The sequence below is a fragment of the Oncorhynchus masou genome, chromosome 14 (genome assembly GCF_036934945.1).
Source record: "Oncorhynchus masou masou isolate Uvic2021 chromosome 14, UVic_Omas_1.1, whole genome shotgun sequence".
NCBI classification, from domain to species: domain Eukaryota; kingdom Metazoa; phylum Chordata; class Actinopteri; order Salmoniformes; family Salmonidae; genus Oncorhynchus; species Oncorhynchus masou.
In genome coordinates this window covers 7,219,677-7,235,030 of record NC_088225.1, presented here as the reverse complement: position 1 = coordinate 7,235,030, position 15,354 = coordinate 7,219,677, and the positions used below count along the sequence as shown (strand labels likewise).

The 15,354-nt window shown below is 48.5% G+C and overlaps 2 protein-coding genes across 14 annotated transcripts in view; one reads left to right on the top strand and one right to left on the bottom strand.

The window, feature by feature from the left end:
- Positions 1–6,921, top strand: part of LOC135554070 (G patch domain-containing protein 8-like) — a 37,172-nt gene extending 30,251 nt beyond the window's left edge. For all 13 annotated transcript variants that reach the window (XM_064986090.1, XM_064986102.1, XM_064986098.1 and 10 more), the window contains one exon: positions 1,713–6,921. In XM_064986090.1, coding sequence (XP_064842162.1) covers positions 1,713–5,622 — 3,910 coding nt within the window. In that variant the 3' untranslated portion in view covers positions 5,623–6,921. The remainder of the gene's footprint in view (positions 1–1,712) is intronic.
- A 772-nt stretch (positions 6,922–7,693) lies between these two features.
- Positions 7,694–14,450, bottom strand: LOC135554068 (Golgi SNAP receptor complex member 2-like). Its single transcript, XM_064986088.1, has 6 exons — positions 14,269–14,450; positions 13,533–13,597; positions 11,452–11,560; positions 10,667–10,799; positions 10,315–10,455; positions 7,694–9,177 (listed from the first exon to the last, which is right to left on the bottom strand). The coding sequence occupies exons 1-6, from the start codon at positions 14,295–14,297 to the stop codon at positions 9,016–9,018; spliced, it is 639 nt and encodes a 212-aa protein (XP_064842160.1). The 5' UTR covers positions 14,298–14,450; the 3' UTR covers positions 7,694–9,015.
- Between the last annotated feature and the right edge of the window lie 904 nt (positions 14,451–15,354).

The following is a 15,354-nucleotide window of genomic DNA, read 5'->3' as shown; positions in this document are numbered from 1 at the left end:
CTTGTGCTTCTAGCTCCGACAGTGCAGTAATATCTAACAAGTAATGTCTAACAAATTACGTAACATATACCCAATACACACACCTCTAAGTAGGACTGAATTAAGACTATATACATATGGATGAGCGATGTCAGAGCGGAACGGACTAAGATAACGTAGAATAGTATAGAATACAGTATATACATATTAGATGAGAAACACAAGATATGTAAACATTATTCATTGACTAAGATACCATAGAATGCAGTACAGTGAGGGGAAAAAGTATTTGATCCCCTGCTGATTTTGTACATTTGCCCACTGACAAAGAAATGATCCGTCTATAATTTTAATGGTAGGTTTATTTGAACAGTGAGATAGTCAAAAATGTTATAAATTAATTTGCATTTTAATGGGGGAAATAAGTATTTGACCAGAAAGATTTCTGGCTCCCAGGTGTCTTTTTTATATAGGTAACGAGCTGAGATTAGGAGCACACCCTTAAAGGGAGTTCTCCTCATCTCAGCTTCTTACCTGTATAAAAGACACATGTCCACAGAAGCAATCAATCAATCAGATTCTAAACTCTCCACCATGGCCAAGACCAAAGAGCTCTCCAAGGATGTCAGGGACAAGATTGTAGACCTACACAAGACCATCGCCAAGCAGCTTGGTGAGAAAGTGACAACAGTTGGTGTGATTATTCGCAAATGGAAGAAACACAAAAGAACTGTCAATCTCCCTCTGCCTGGGGCTCCATGCAAGATCTCACCTCGTGGAGGTGCAATGATCATGAGAACGGTGAGGAATCAGCCCAGAACTACACGGGAGGATCTTGTCAATTATCTCAAGGCAGCTGGGACCATAGTCACCAAGAAAACAATTGGTAACACACTACGCCGTGTTGGACTGAAATCCTGTAGCGCCCGCAGGGTACCCCTGGTCAAAAAGCACATGTACATGCCCGTCTGAAGTTTGCCAATGAACATCTGAATGATTCAGAGGACTAAGGAGTGGCTCAAGAAGAAGCACATTAAGGTCCTGGAGTGGCCTAGCCAGTCTCCAGACCTTAATCCCATAGAAACTCTGTGGAGGGAGCTGAAGGTTCAAGTTGCCAAGATCTGCAAAGAGGAGTGGGTCAAAATCCCTCCTGAGATATGTGCAAACCTGGTGACCAACTACAAGAAATATCTGACCTCTGATTGCCAACAAGGTTTTTGCCACCAAGTACTAAGTCATGTTTTACAGAGGGGTCAAATACTTATTTCCCGCATTAAAATGCAAATCAATTTATACAATTTTTGACATGCGTTTTTCTGGATTATTTTTTTGTTTATTCTGTCTCACTGTTCAAATAAACCTACCATTTAAAATTATAGACTGATCATTTCTTTGTCAGTGGGAAAACATACAAAATCAGCAGGGGATCAAATACTTTTTCCCCTCACTGTATATACATATGAGATGAGTAATGCCAGATAGGTGAACATTATTAAAGTGACTAGTGTTCCATTCCTTAAAGTGGCCAGTGATTCCTAGTCTATGTCTATAGGCAGCAGCCTCTAATGTGCTAGTGATGGCTGTTTAACAGTCTAATAGCTGCAACTTCCTATCAGTGCAGTGTTTGCAGATGTATGTGCAAAGAAGAATTATAATTTAAAATAATGTGTTCTGGATGAAACGCATAACACATGAAACACGTCACTTTAATATGTTCTTTATCGTTGTTTCAGTACCCCTGGAAGTGGTCCCATGTTCAAACCCACCACCGTGGCAGTAGACGGGGAGAAGGGTGAAGAGGGGAGTGCTGTAACCCCCGAGTATGTTCCCCCTGCAGACACTGCCATGGAGGGCTTGTCAGGGGAGGAGAAGAGCAGTGGGGGTCAGGCCTCCCCCAAACCAGCCCCCACCGTCAGCTTCTCCCTGGGGAAGAGCAGCTCATCCCCGGCCGGGGCCTCCAAGGTCAGCGTGTCCTTCTCCTTCGCCAAGAAACCCCCGGTGAAACTGGAGACGGTCGCAGCAGTGTTCGCTAAACTCCATCAGGATGACGAGGAGGAGGGGGGACAGGAGGAGGGAGGGGAGAAGGCCGCGGGACAGGAGGAGACCTCCGGCTGCAGCACCGAGAGCCCCAAGGGAGGAGGAGGGGGGAATGGAACAGCAGGGCCGGAGGAGGAGGAGGAGCAGCAGGAGGAGCAACTATATCAAGAACAACCAGAGCAGGAGGAAGAAGATGATGGCGCCTCCCTAGCCTCCACTCTCAACAAGCTGAAGATGATGATGAAGAAGGAGGAAGGCTGGGCCGGCCAGGAGCCTGAGTACTACCACTACATCCCACCAACCCACTGCAGAGTCAAACCCCGCTTCCAGTTCCTGGTGTTCATGAAGGCCACAGACCAGTGTGAGATCAGGGAGCAAGAAGAAGATGAAGAGGTGGAAGAGAAGGAAGTGAAGAAGACCGAGAAGGTGGTAGTAGAGATTTCTGAGCAGACACAGCCAAAAGCTACTGAGTGCAAATCAGAGGAGCCAGAGAAGACTCCAGTCACAGAGCCCACTCCCACATCACCTAAACTGAAGACTGAAGAGGCCTCTGCCAGCTTAACAGACCCCCTTCCCACAATGGCCCCTACCCCAGTACCAGGCAGCAAGCAGGAGACCCCAGTCCCAGAGCTCAACTCGGGCCCCAAAATCCCCACCGGCCCCTTCTTCCTGGTCCTGAGCAAAGACGAGAGCACCACTCTGCAGTGGCCCTCGGAGCTGCTGGATTTTACCAAGGCTCAGCCCGCCCTCTCTTACAGCTGCAACCCCCTGTACTTCGACTTCAAACTGTCCCGCAACAAAGGGGGCCGTGCTGGACGAGCAGCAAAGTCCTCCAAGCCCGCTGAAGGAGCTGAGAAGAAAACCAATCCTGAGGCAGCTGCTGCAGTCAATGAGGGGAATGCTGCTGCTGCCACCAACACCCCTGGGCCCAGCACTGACAACACTGGTACGGAGCAGCCCTCCTTAAAAATAGAAGGTTCCCAAGGGGAGACTGAGGAACAAAAGCTACAGAGTAGCACAAGCGGAGCCAAGAAGAAGAAAAAGAAGAAGAAGAAGCATAAGAAATCTGGGAAAGGCTCCAAGCGCAAAGAAAAAGAGAAGGGAGCCATAGTGGACGGGGATGCGGAAACTGAGATCCTAGGAGAGAAAACCAAAAAGAAGAAAAAACACAAACGAAAGAAGAGCAAAAACAAAGGTGAGGACGGGGAAGGAGGTGGTGGTGGTGGTGATAAGGAAAAGCCTAAAGAGGATAAAGCAGTAGCCGCAACGGTTTCTAGTGCTCCCCCAGCACCAGCAGGAACAGGATCTGCTACAGGAGCGGAACCTGGGAAGAGGAAACGACCAGCCAAAGAAGCACTTCAGAAGTCCGGGGAAGAGGAAGGTGGGGCAGGGAAAGGCTCTGATGAGGCCAAGGCCTCTGAGGAGCACAACGGCACCAAGCGTCTGAAGACAGACCCCAGCGCCCCACCCAGCGCTTCCTGCTCCTCCTCGGCCCAGAAGAGCCCCGGGCCAGGCAGACCACCCAGCAGTGAGAGTGAGGAGGAAGGAGGTGGAGGCTCAGCTTCCCGATCCAGCCGCCGCAGGTCCACGCCCCGGGAGGGGCGCCGGCACCAGAGCGATGACTCCGGCCGCTCCCGAAGCCGCTCGTCGCATCGGGGAGACGGGCGAGGGAGCAGCCGGCGGCGGCACCGCGGCCAGGCCTCCCGTAGCCAGTCAGACTCCAGCAGCTCGGAGCGCTCCTCGAGCGCCTACAGCCGGCGCAGCCGCAGCTATTCAGACAGTTACAGTGACGACAGTGACGGAGGCCGCCACCGGAGACACTCTAAACGCTCCTCTGACTCCGAGTACGATCGACGGGGAAGCGGCGGGCGGCGGCGCTCCAGAAGACGTCACTATTCTTCCTCGTCCTCGGAGGACTCTCGCTCCCGCTCACGCAGCCACAGCCGCAGGAAGAGGCACCAGCGGCGGCACCGGAGCAGCTCTCGGAGCTCCAGCAGCAGGAGCCGCAGCAGCAGCGCCAGGTCGTGGAGACGCAGCTACAGCCGCAGCCACAGCTCAGCCAGCCGCTCCTCCAGCTCTACTAAGGGCTCCCCTCACCGGGGTCGGGGAGGCCAGGGGGGCCACAGGGGCCGGGCAGACAGCGCTACACGGCGCCGAGACTTCAACCGCTCCTGCATCTACCGTTCCCAGTCCCCCCGCTCTGCCTCGTCACGAGCCCCAAACCGCAACAGCAGCTCCCAGAGCCAGAGGGCAGGGGGGTCCCGGGGAGAAGGAGGAGACCAGAGGAACTCTTCCTCACACTTCACCGCCCGTCAGCTTCTGGATAAGATCCAGTCCAGGAAGGGATCTGATGTCCCAACCACAGGGACCAAGTCTGGCGCCAAGATAAAGGACCCGCCATCGGGCTACTTTGGGCCCAAACTGCCTCCAGCTCTAGGCAATAAGTCCATGCTGCCCCTGTTCGGTAAGCTGCAGGCAGGGAAGAAATTCCCTGCGATCCCCCTGACCCGGCCCGATGGTGGAGAGAAGTCATCAGCAGGGAAAGGTTCAGATGCCGTGGCAGAGGTCATCCTGATGGAGCCCATCCGGGAGTTCCCTCCACCGCCTCCCCCAGCTCATAAGAAGGTGGAGACGGTAGTAGTAGTCCAGGAAGCCCGCCACCTCACCCTGGATGCACGGGTTCTTCATGAGCCCCGGCCACTGTTCCATCAGGAGCCCTCCATGCTGATGCCCCCATACCAGGGCGACCCGGGACAGGACCCCTCCCAGAACCCCATGATGGAGTCCCTCATCCCCGACATGCATCAGCAGCCACCCCCCATGCACGCCTACCCCAACTACCCCCCGCCCAGCCTGGAGGAAGAGGACATGGGCGTGGAGGCAGAGGAGGACGATCTGGCCCCGCTGGAGAGCCAGCCCATCACCTTCACCCCAGAGGAGATGGAGAAGTACGGCAAGCTGCAGCAGGCCGCCCAGCAGCACATCCAGCAGCAGCTCCTGGCCAAGCACATCAAGACCTTCCCCTCAGCCGCAGCAGCACAGGCTGCAGCGAACATGGCTGCAGCAGCGAACCATCTGCAGCCGGCACCCCCTCCCCCCCAGCAGCAGATGATCCAGATCCACCAGCCTGCTGTGTCTGCAGCCTCGGCTACCTCCATCACCACAGTACAACACCTCATCCAGCAGCACCATGCTGCTCAGGCTGCAGCCATGGGCATCCACCCACACGGACCCCACCCGCACCCACAGTTAGCCCAGGTCCACCACATCCCCCAGCACCACCTCACCCCCATCTCCCTGTCTCACCTGGGACACTCTCTAGGCCACACTCTGGGCCACCAGTTGGGAGTGGGACACGCTGGACTGATCCCTGCCCACCACACGGCCTTCCTCTCTGGCCAGCCCATACACATAATCCCAGCCTCAGCACTTCATCACCACAGCCCCTTAGCCCTCCACCACATACCACACTCATCCCTCTACCCAACGCTGTTCGCCCCTCGGCACTCTAACGCAGCTGCGGCAGCCGCACTACAGCTCCACCCCTTCCTGCACCCCATCTTCTCAGGGCAGGACCTCCAGCACCCCCCTAACCACGGCTCCTGAGAAAGACCTTCACTAGAGCCATGTGTCCACATCAGAGGAGGGTGTTTTGGCCAGAGCAGGCCTGGTTAAACATCTGAGTAAAAATGGAGAGAGGGAGATGTAGTGGCACCATTGTGCAGCAGATAATGATGAGAATATCATCAGACTGGCCACCATTAGACCACTGGCCAGACAGAGGTGCTGTGATATGCTGCCTGTGCAGAGGTAAACAACAGACATTTACTGTGGGCACTTTGATGGACCCCTCCTAACAGTTGACTGACATTCACCCTGAGGTTTCTGGACAGGGTGGAGGAGGGTTTGAGGCAACCTCAAATCTAAGATGTTTTGAATGGGAACCCAGTTTAAATTATTTTTTATTTTTTTTGTCCCACATTTTATAACTGATTGTCACACTGTCAATGTTTGTTTTTACAGCCAAAGAGACGCAGTGGCTGAAGCCATAAGCAGGATGGTGTTGTGGGAAAGGAAAGGGGAGATGGGGACAAGAGGCGGTTTAGGGTGACATCCATGACTGGAAACAGCCTTGACTTTGTAATGTAATCTGGTGGCTCTAGTCTACTGCCTGAATTCTGTTAATTAATATCTAATGTTCTCACATGACTACTTGCTCTCTTCATGACCTGTAATATTCACCAACAATTTGTAATACATTATAGTGTACATAGATCACTGAGCAATGTGAAGTATCCCTCTAATATGATGGGCATTTAAGGGATGTTCTTTATTACTGACTAATGAAATGTTGCCCATAAGGAAATTAAAATGGTCACTGGTGGGGGAACACCGATAAGAGGTTGGGTGAAGCTCAAGTTTTATTGGAGGTACTGTGGGGGGGGGGGGGTCACAGCCTCTTAGTGCTGTAGGGTTAAAGGTCATGTTGTTCCTAGTGGTTGTGTATCGAAATGACTTGCACTGAAATCTGTACATCAAGATGCTGCTCTCGCATCATGTAACAAATGTATGATTGTAGTATACTGCAATAATTGTATTTGTGTTTTATTTCTAAATTATTTTCCAAAATGCTCCTCAAAAGATGTTTTTCCTCTTGTGTAATTTTTGCTCAATGTAAATAAAATTGTTGTAGTTAACCCCAATAACATTCTAGGGGTTTGTTGCTACTGTAAAAAATAAAAGAACTGAAGGAATGAAGATGGACAAGAATACTTTAAAGGCATTTTCTGAACTATTATCCTGTATGGGGAGGATTGGGTGATGGCACTGCCTTGTAAGTGGCAGCAATGGTATGTCTTTTTTAAGTATAATGCGTCAGCAAATAAAGAGTTTTGAGTTGCTACATGTCTGTCTTAACTTTGTTTGGCTGGTGAAGTGAGTAGTCTGCAGTGGTATGAGTAAGGGTTGCGAGCAACACAAAGACAAATGTCCAGTATGGTACATTATAGGCAGATTACACATAGTAACAAATACCAGCACAGACATGCGTTCTTTACTTACTGTGGCAAACGGCTTCTGAAACTGCAATGGGAAGTGAATTTCTCATTCTCAGCATATTGCATGCAGCCCTTTCAGAATGGAGGACAAGTCTGCTCGGCTAATGAGGCGAGAGGATTTTACACTGCTTTGCCTCTCCTCTGGATATGGAATGCTGAGCTGTCACTAGATGGCGCCAGAGCTCCGTTTTATGTAGTCTCACAGCTCTCTGTACATCAAGACCAGGAGTCAGAATTTCTAATTTCAGTGTAAAACTTTTCATCCATAGTTTCTCATCTACCTGCTGGAACATTCCATGCTTATTGGTCTCCCAGGATTGTATTTGAACTAAATGTATGCACTCAGTAGTCAGTGGCTCTGAATAAGCATGTCTGCTAAATGCCTAACATGTCAGATGTGATGGTACGGGTTCCTGTGCACAGTCCGGATAGGTCCCCAGACTAGGGCCCCTCACGTACTAGTCTTGAAAATAATCCTGTTGTAAATGTAAACTCCATATTATATGACAGTTTCTGACATTTTCAGTGAGAGATTTATTTCAGCTATGCTTTATGTCCATTGTTAGATTTGACCCATACCTAATTCACTAGATTACATGGACAATAATGTACACTTCAGAGACAGATTAAGACAAGTTTTTAAAAATTATTTCCAGAGAATTACAATTTGAACCAACATTGTGAGACGGGCCAAGAAAATGTCCAGATAATTTACATTTTGAAAGTGTGACAACAATACATGTTTTGTTCTCACTATCGGTCTGTATCTTGGGCACAGGTCCCTGTTAACTGGCCTCTTCCTCCCTGGACTAAATACATGTATTGATTAATCTGACATAAGTATTCTATAGGCAGTGTGATGAGGTAAGGTAAAAACATCAGCTTTTCATCCATTTTAAGAATCATCCTCATTTGGGAACAATGGCAGCAAACAGTAAAATGATGCTTCAAATAGATGGTTTAGATGAAACCACAATGAATGCCATCCACAAGGTAACGGAGAACTCATTATAGGGGAGACTAAGGCAAGCAAAGTGGAGAATTGGTTTGAAAAAAAGGTAACCAGTCACATTGAAATGTCCTTCTCACCCACCGACAGCTTCACACAGAGGCTGTCATGTGGATGACTGGCAGGTGTCAGTGAGCTGGAATTATGGTTGTAAGGTTCTACGTTCAGTTTGAAGTAAAATGAATGTTTTGCACTGTGTCTATACTTTAAGGACACCTGCTCTTTCCATAACAGACCGACCAGGTGAAAGCTATGATCCCTTATTGATGTCACTTGCTAAATTCACTTCAAGCACTATACATGGAGGATATGGGTTAAAAAAAAGTAAGCTTTGAGACATGGATTGTGTATGTGTGTCATTCATAGGGTGAATGGGCAAGACAAAAAAGTGCCGTTGAACAGGGTCTGGTAGTAGCTGCCAGGCGCACCGGTTTGTGTCGAACTGCAATGCTGCTGGGCTTTTCACACTCAACAGTTTCCCATGTGTATCACTAATGGTCCACCGCCCAAAGGACATCTAGCCAGCTTGACAACTGTGGGAAGCATTGGAATCAACATGGGCCAGCATCCCTGTGGAACGCTTTCAATACCTTGTAGTGTCCATGCCCAGATGAATTGAGGCTGTTCTGAGGGCAAAAGGTGCAACTCAACATTAGGAAGGCGTCCTTAATGTGTTGTACACTCGGGGTGTATGTCTTGCTTAGCACACATTTTACTGGTGCAAACAAAGAGTGGTTGATATAGAAGTGGGTGACAAAACCCATGGAAATTAGAAGACAGATAATTCCTCGCCTTCCGATCGGAACCAATACTTTCAAGGAACTCTCCGCTTTGAAGACGAGCCTATTTTATCACTGTTCACATATCTTATGGGCTTCCTGTGCAAAAATGTCCAAGACCAACGCAAAACTGTGGTTGCGGACGTGGTCATGGTCAGCCCAGGTACTTGACCACCAGGAACAGGACCACACAGGTGAGCAGCATCCCTCCAATCATGATGAACTTATCCTGGGTGGCCCTCTTCTCGATCAGCCTCATCACCGTGTTGGACAGACCCAGCATGTTGGCCACATCCAGCATCTTCTTGTGGGTCCCCTGGATTTAGGGAAGACAGAGGAGAGAAAAGACATCAAACGTTAGCAGCTGAAGTTCCATTGATTGTGCTGTTGTTTCCTGAAGAACAAGCTGAAGTTAGTTATTAATGGGTATTCTGCTTCATTGCTGTTTGTGGGAATACTATATACACAGTCGTATCATAACCTGCATTTAGCCTGGTCATGACAAAGGTCTATTCAACTGATTAGGGAGAGGCTGTCTGAGGAACCGCACCCAGCCATTCTGTCCTCCCGGTCTGTCCCTCGGCCGTTTCTCACGGCCAGCCCATCTGATCACCAGACGCCCTGGTAACAGGAGGCCCACAGCAGCCTCCACCAGGAACACCATCTCCTCCCCTCCCTGGAAATATGTACTTAGCCTGCTGCTGACAACCAGCACCACACACACACACACTACACATAGTGATCATTACAGAGACAGAAACCGGGTCAGCCAGGGTTTGTCTTGGGAATACAGGGACCTGCCTTGCCGTGTCACGGTCAGTGTACCTTGGCAAAGTGTCAACAACAAAAAAACAGATCCTCAAAACGTTCTACAGCTGCACCAATGAGAGCATCTTGACTTGCTGCATCACCGCTTGGTATGGCAACTGCTTGGCATCCACTACAGAGGGTAGTGCGTACGGCCCAGTACACCACCGGGGCTGAGCTCCCTGCCATCCAGGACCTCTATACCAGGCGGTATCAGAGGAAGACCCTGATAATTGTCAAATACTCCAGCCCCCCAAATGGTAGACATTTCTGCTTACCGTACGGAACGCGGTATCGATGCACCAAGTCTGGAACCAACAGGACCCTGAACAGCTTCTACCAACAAGCCATAAGACTGCTAACAGTTAATGAAATAGCTACCAGGACTATCAGCATTTTGCACTCTTTTGACTCAACACATACGCTGCTGCTAACGCTTATTATCTATCCTGTTGCCTCATCACTTTACCCCTACCTACATGTACATATCTACCTCAATTGCATCGTACCCCTGCACATCAACTCGGTACTGGTACCCCGTGTACATAGCCAAGTTATCGTTACTCATTGTGTATTCATTCTCTCTCTATTTTTTCTCTCTGCATTGTTGGGAAAGGCCCGTATGTGAGCAAACACACACACACACCTTGAGCGTGTCCCTCTGGTCCCGGAGTCCGGTGAGGATGCTGCTGCCGCTGCCCAGGAGATCGTCCATGCCTTTGTGTGCGTTGTTCAGGCTGGAGTTTAACTGCAACGTCTCGTCTATGGGGATGGAGGTGTCTGCATCCTGTAGGGGACAATACCGGTAACATCTCAACACAATGTTCCCCTAATAAATGTATTTTGGTTTTATTGCCCATGTTACACCAGTTGTGGTGTGTCAAGCAGAGTTAGTATGCATGTTTTAGGTTATCATTACATGAGTGCAGACATTACTGTAGTTCTACATGGGAGACGAGTGTGTTCTGGTGGTTTTGGAGTGGGCCACTACTACTGACGTTGGTGGTGAAGGTACGACTCATGAGCTCCTCCCTCTCTCGGTCCTGGGTCTCTCGTGAGTAGCGACGGTGCTCGAAGTTCCTCAGCGCCGTCTGGAGGAGCTGAACATCATACTTCAGCTGGTCTACCCGCCTGCGGAGGGGGACACAGACGGAGACCACATTCTTCTTACCCCCCAGCCGAATAATGTCAGAGGAAATCTCAGAGGGTAAAAATGTCAGCCTTTGCCTCCAGCCCCATCCAGCATTTCAGGACTGTGGTTCAGTCACTCCTTCTTCACTAACTCATGACATCTGTGTATGGATGTCTTCTAGTTCTCAATAAAAGCTTTCTATCGTCACTAAGATAAGTCAACATGCCTCCCTTCTTCCAAATCTGACTTACTTCTCCACCTGGCTGAAACACCCGAGGGCCTGTCTCCCTCCACCCTTCTCTCCCGCTCCTCTTGAGCATCACCTGCTCGTGGCTCAGCCCTGCGGCCCCAGCGTACTGTAGCTGTCCAGAGATAAGAGGAGAGCTGTGGGACAGGGCGCAGCAGTTTGTCCCCTGGGGCCTGTTTACCCGGCTCTGAAGTGACGCCTTGCCCAACGCGGCAGGAATGCCGGTGAATGATGGGGCTGCTGAAGGAATGTTTTTACAGAGCCGCATTGCCACAGGGGATGAGAAACACACTGCCCGTTTCATCTCGCTGCGACCTCGTCCCGGTCCTACCCATCTTTATGAAACATTCATCGCCACGCCACCTCTGGTGTATTTGGGTCACCGATGCAGTTTGTGTACTCACAGTTTGACGTTCTGACGGCGGTTTGGCGGTTCTTTGCCAGCCAGCATTTCCAGACGTTCCAAATGGCTGAAGATCTGGTCGATTCTGGCCTGCAGATCATTCTCCAACACTGGAGAGAGAGAGAGCGCGCACGCACACACACACACACAGAGACAGAAACTATTAAACACACCCTGAACAGTTGTTTCACTCCCCAAATAGTCCAATCTTATACAAAATAACTTTAACATTTTATGTTCATTCTAATAAATCAGACAAGATTTCCTTATGCCATGTAACCATGGAATATAGCCCGGTGGTTTCAGGTGAATCCAAGAGAGAGATGAAAGCAAATATGTTACTTCCTCAAACTTCGCAGAGGAAGTTAATCCACATTGAAACAAAGGGCCTTGTGCATCATCTCTTCATGAAGACAAATCAGCCACTGATTCTTATTTGTAGTCGGATATCTACACGTCACCCGTTTCATTCTCAGACTGCTGAGATTCTAGATAGCATTTGATTCCAAGGTGACAACAACACTAGGCTTGTGGGAAGCTTTTATCTGCCCTTTAAAAAGGGACTTGCGCCATCTTGTCCCCCACCCTCTCCTTTCCTGACTGAGTGACTCCTCGCTCAGACGCCTGCTGCATCCTTCCACCCTCTAACATGCGAGATGATGTCATTGTCACAACTGGGCGGCCGACTGGCTGCCACCATTATCTTTAGAGAAGACCTCCCGGTCGTCCCTCTGCTGCCACCCCTTATGCTTCCTGCCCTGGCACCAGCCTGGCTCACAGAACATTGCCCGCCCTGTTCACCTCCCAAAACAATCAGTAGGAAGGGCAGGGTACAGCTTGGTTCAAAGGTCAGCGCGACACCGGAGAAGGGGAACAGATGTAAATACTGCCTAGTTGTAAATTCCACATTTATAATTAACAAAAATATAAAAAGTTACAGTTCATATAAGGAAATCAGTCAATTGAAATAAATAAATTAGGCCCCAATCCACAAATTTCACATGACTGGGAATACAGATATGCATCTGTTGGTCACAGATATCATAAAACCAGTCAGTATCTGGCCACCATTTTCTTCATGCAGAGCGAAGACGGAGTTGATCAGGCTGTTGATTGTGGCCTGTGGAATGTTGTCCCACTCCTCTTAAATGGCTGTGCGACGTTGCTGGATATTGGCGGGAACTGGAACGTGCTGTCGTACGCGCCGATCCAGAGCATCCCACACATGCTCAATGGGTGACGTGTCTGGTGAGTATGCAGGCCATGGAAGAACTGGGACATTTTCAGCTTCCAGGAAATGTGAACAGATCAGCAAATCTCTCGCCAACACACCTTCTGCAATCTGCCCAGTACAGCTGAAACCGGTATTAATCTGTGAAGAGCACACTTCTCCAGCATGCCAGTGGCCATAGAAGGTGAGCATTTGCCCACTGAAGTCGGTTACGACGCTGAACTGCAGTCAGGTCAAGACCCTGGTGAGGACGACGAGCACACAGATGAGCTTCCCTGATACGGTTTCTGACAGCTTGTGCAGAAATTCATAGTTTAATCAGCTGTCTGGGTGGCAGGGTTCAGACAATCCTGCAGGTGAAGAAGCCAGATGTGAAGGTCCTTGGCTGGCCTGGTTACATGTGGTCTGCGGTTGTGAGGCCAGTTGGTCATACTGCCGAATTCTGTAAACGACGTTGGAGGCGGCTTATTGTAGAGAAATAAACATTCAATTCTCTGGCAACAGCTCTGTTGGACAGTCCTGCAGCCAGCATGCCAATTGCACGCTCCCTCAAAACTTGAGACTTCTGTGGCATTGTGATGTGTGACAAAACTGCACATTTAGAGTGACCTTTTATTGTCCTCAGCACAAGTTGCACCTGTGTAATGACCATGCTGTTTAATCAGCTTCTTGATATGCCACATCTGTCAGGTGGATCGATTATCTTGACAAAGGAGAAATGCTCACTAACAGCGATGTAAACACATTTTTGAGAAATAAACTTTTTGTGCATATGGAACATTTCTGGGAGGTTGACACTTGCAACATTCATTGAAGGCAGAAGATACATTATTTAGAAAGAGTGAACTCACAGTGGACAGACTGACGATCTGAGTTCTCCAGGCGTCCCATGAGCGACTGCACCTCCTGAATTTGCCTGATCAAAGAGGACAGAGAACAAAGATATATAATTATTCCTAGGCTACCGTAAATATTAAACAGAGGTCTATATGGAAGCGTAATATTAGATAAGGGTCTATTGAATAGATAAGGAACTAGACAATGGTATGTGGAAATTTAATACACACGCTAGATACGTAAACTAGACAGTAGATTAATGGTGCTTTCAAGACTCCTGGGAACTCGGGTTTGGGGGGCGAAACAAGGTAAGAATATGACGTCAGTGATCTTTAGGTCAGAAAATCGGAACTCTAAAAAGATGCTCGAGTTTCCGACTTGGAACTCAGAGTTGGATGACCGTTCAAAACGATGTTTCCCAGTCAGAGCTAGTTTTTTCTCCGACTTCCTAATATTCTTGAACGCACTGAAGTCAAAGATTTCTGAGTTCCCAGTTGATCTGAACGCGGCGTACCGTTACAGTAGTGATAGATAAATATTGTTGGTCATGGATCTATGGCTATCTATTAACTGGTTAGCTAGCTACTTTCCTGTTGACATCATGACCACTAATGGAAGGGGTTCGTTAAAACTATCTTTTGTCGTGAAATGCTGTTAGCTAGCCAGCTAGTTACAGTAACGCGGTATATCATAAGGCAAGTGAGCTACGTTAGATGTCTTCTTTTTTTGAAAGAGAACAGAAACACTCACTTATTTGTTTGATGGTACAATGTCTCCATTTTCCTTTTATGTTTCAAGACACAATCCACAAAAATACCCTCGGTCTATAGAAGAATACCTTTAGCCGGTTTTATTGTGAAACTGAAAACAAGTTGAGTTTTGTGCAACGCACACGTCATCAGTTGAGAAGATTTGTGTACGGAAATGGAATGACGGAAGCTCCACCGAGTGATAAAAGCCAAAGAACTGCTGCAGCGACACTACGAGGCAGGTACAGGTACCTCGACAGTACCAATCAAACAATGAAGAAGCAGAAATGTAGGAAAATGCGAAATCAAATGATTTAAAAGTTAGTGCAATTTAAACGAGGTTCGTGTTTCCTCTCTTACCTTTCAACACCAAAATATGGCATGATAATAGTCTACATTTATGAAGTGGAAGTGAGCTTTCTAGATTTGAGTGATTCTTTTAAATCATGTTTCTATGTTGGTTCATTTGATGCTTAGACTACCGTAACAAAAGTCATATTTATTGAACTACATCTATTTTCAGCTTTTTACATGTCATATATCATACCCTTAATCTGAATCACAGACAGTGTGCTTTCTGTTCCCACAACAACAACAAAAAGCATCCTCTCCCCTTCAATCCAACCAGGGCTCATCTGTTGACGGGGAGACGAATGTAACTGGAAAGACTTAATGAGAAGACGTCTGTACACCTGTCTGTCCATCCCGTATTCCCTCCTCTGCCCGCGGATACAGACAGACCAACAATGATGATATCAAACTTTCCACGGGCAGATGAGATTGGGAGAAGTCACAAATGTCTGCACCCAGGATAAACGAGGATGGGGTAAGGTGTCAGATTGTTTGTTAAGCCTCCAATCAAATTCTCTCTCCCCTTCAATGAGTGTGTGAAAACAGACATTGTTTGATTACTCAGAATTATGCTGAGACTGAGTGGTATCCCCCCCCCCTCCTGAGATGTTAACAATGGATCCTTAGTGATGCAGAAGAGAGAATCATCCTGGTGCTATCCCTGGCACCCCTACAAAACCACACCTCACATCAGCTCTCGCTCTCTCCCACGCTCCATCAGCCTACCACTGGAGAT

Coding starts and splice junctions, on each gene's coding strand:
- LOC135554068 (XM_064986088.1), bottom strand. CDS start 14,297: ATGGAGACATTGTACCATCAAACAAATAA. Junction 11,561..13,532: donor AGATCGTCAGTCTGTCCACT/GTGAGTTCACTC, acceptor CTCTCTCTCCAG/TGTTGGAGAATGATCTGCAG. Junction 9,178..10,314: donor ACCAGAGGGACACGCTCAAG/GTGTGTGTGTGT, acceptor CCCTAAATCCAG/GGGACCCACAAGAAGATGCT.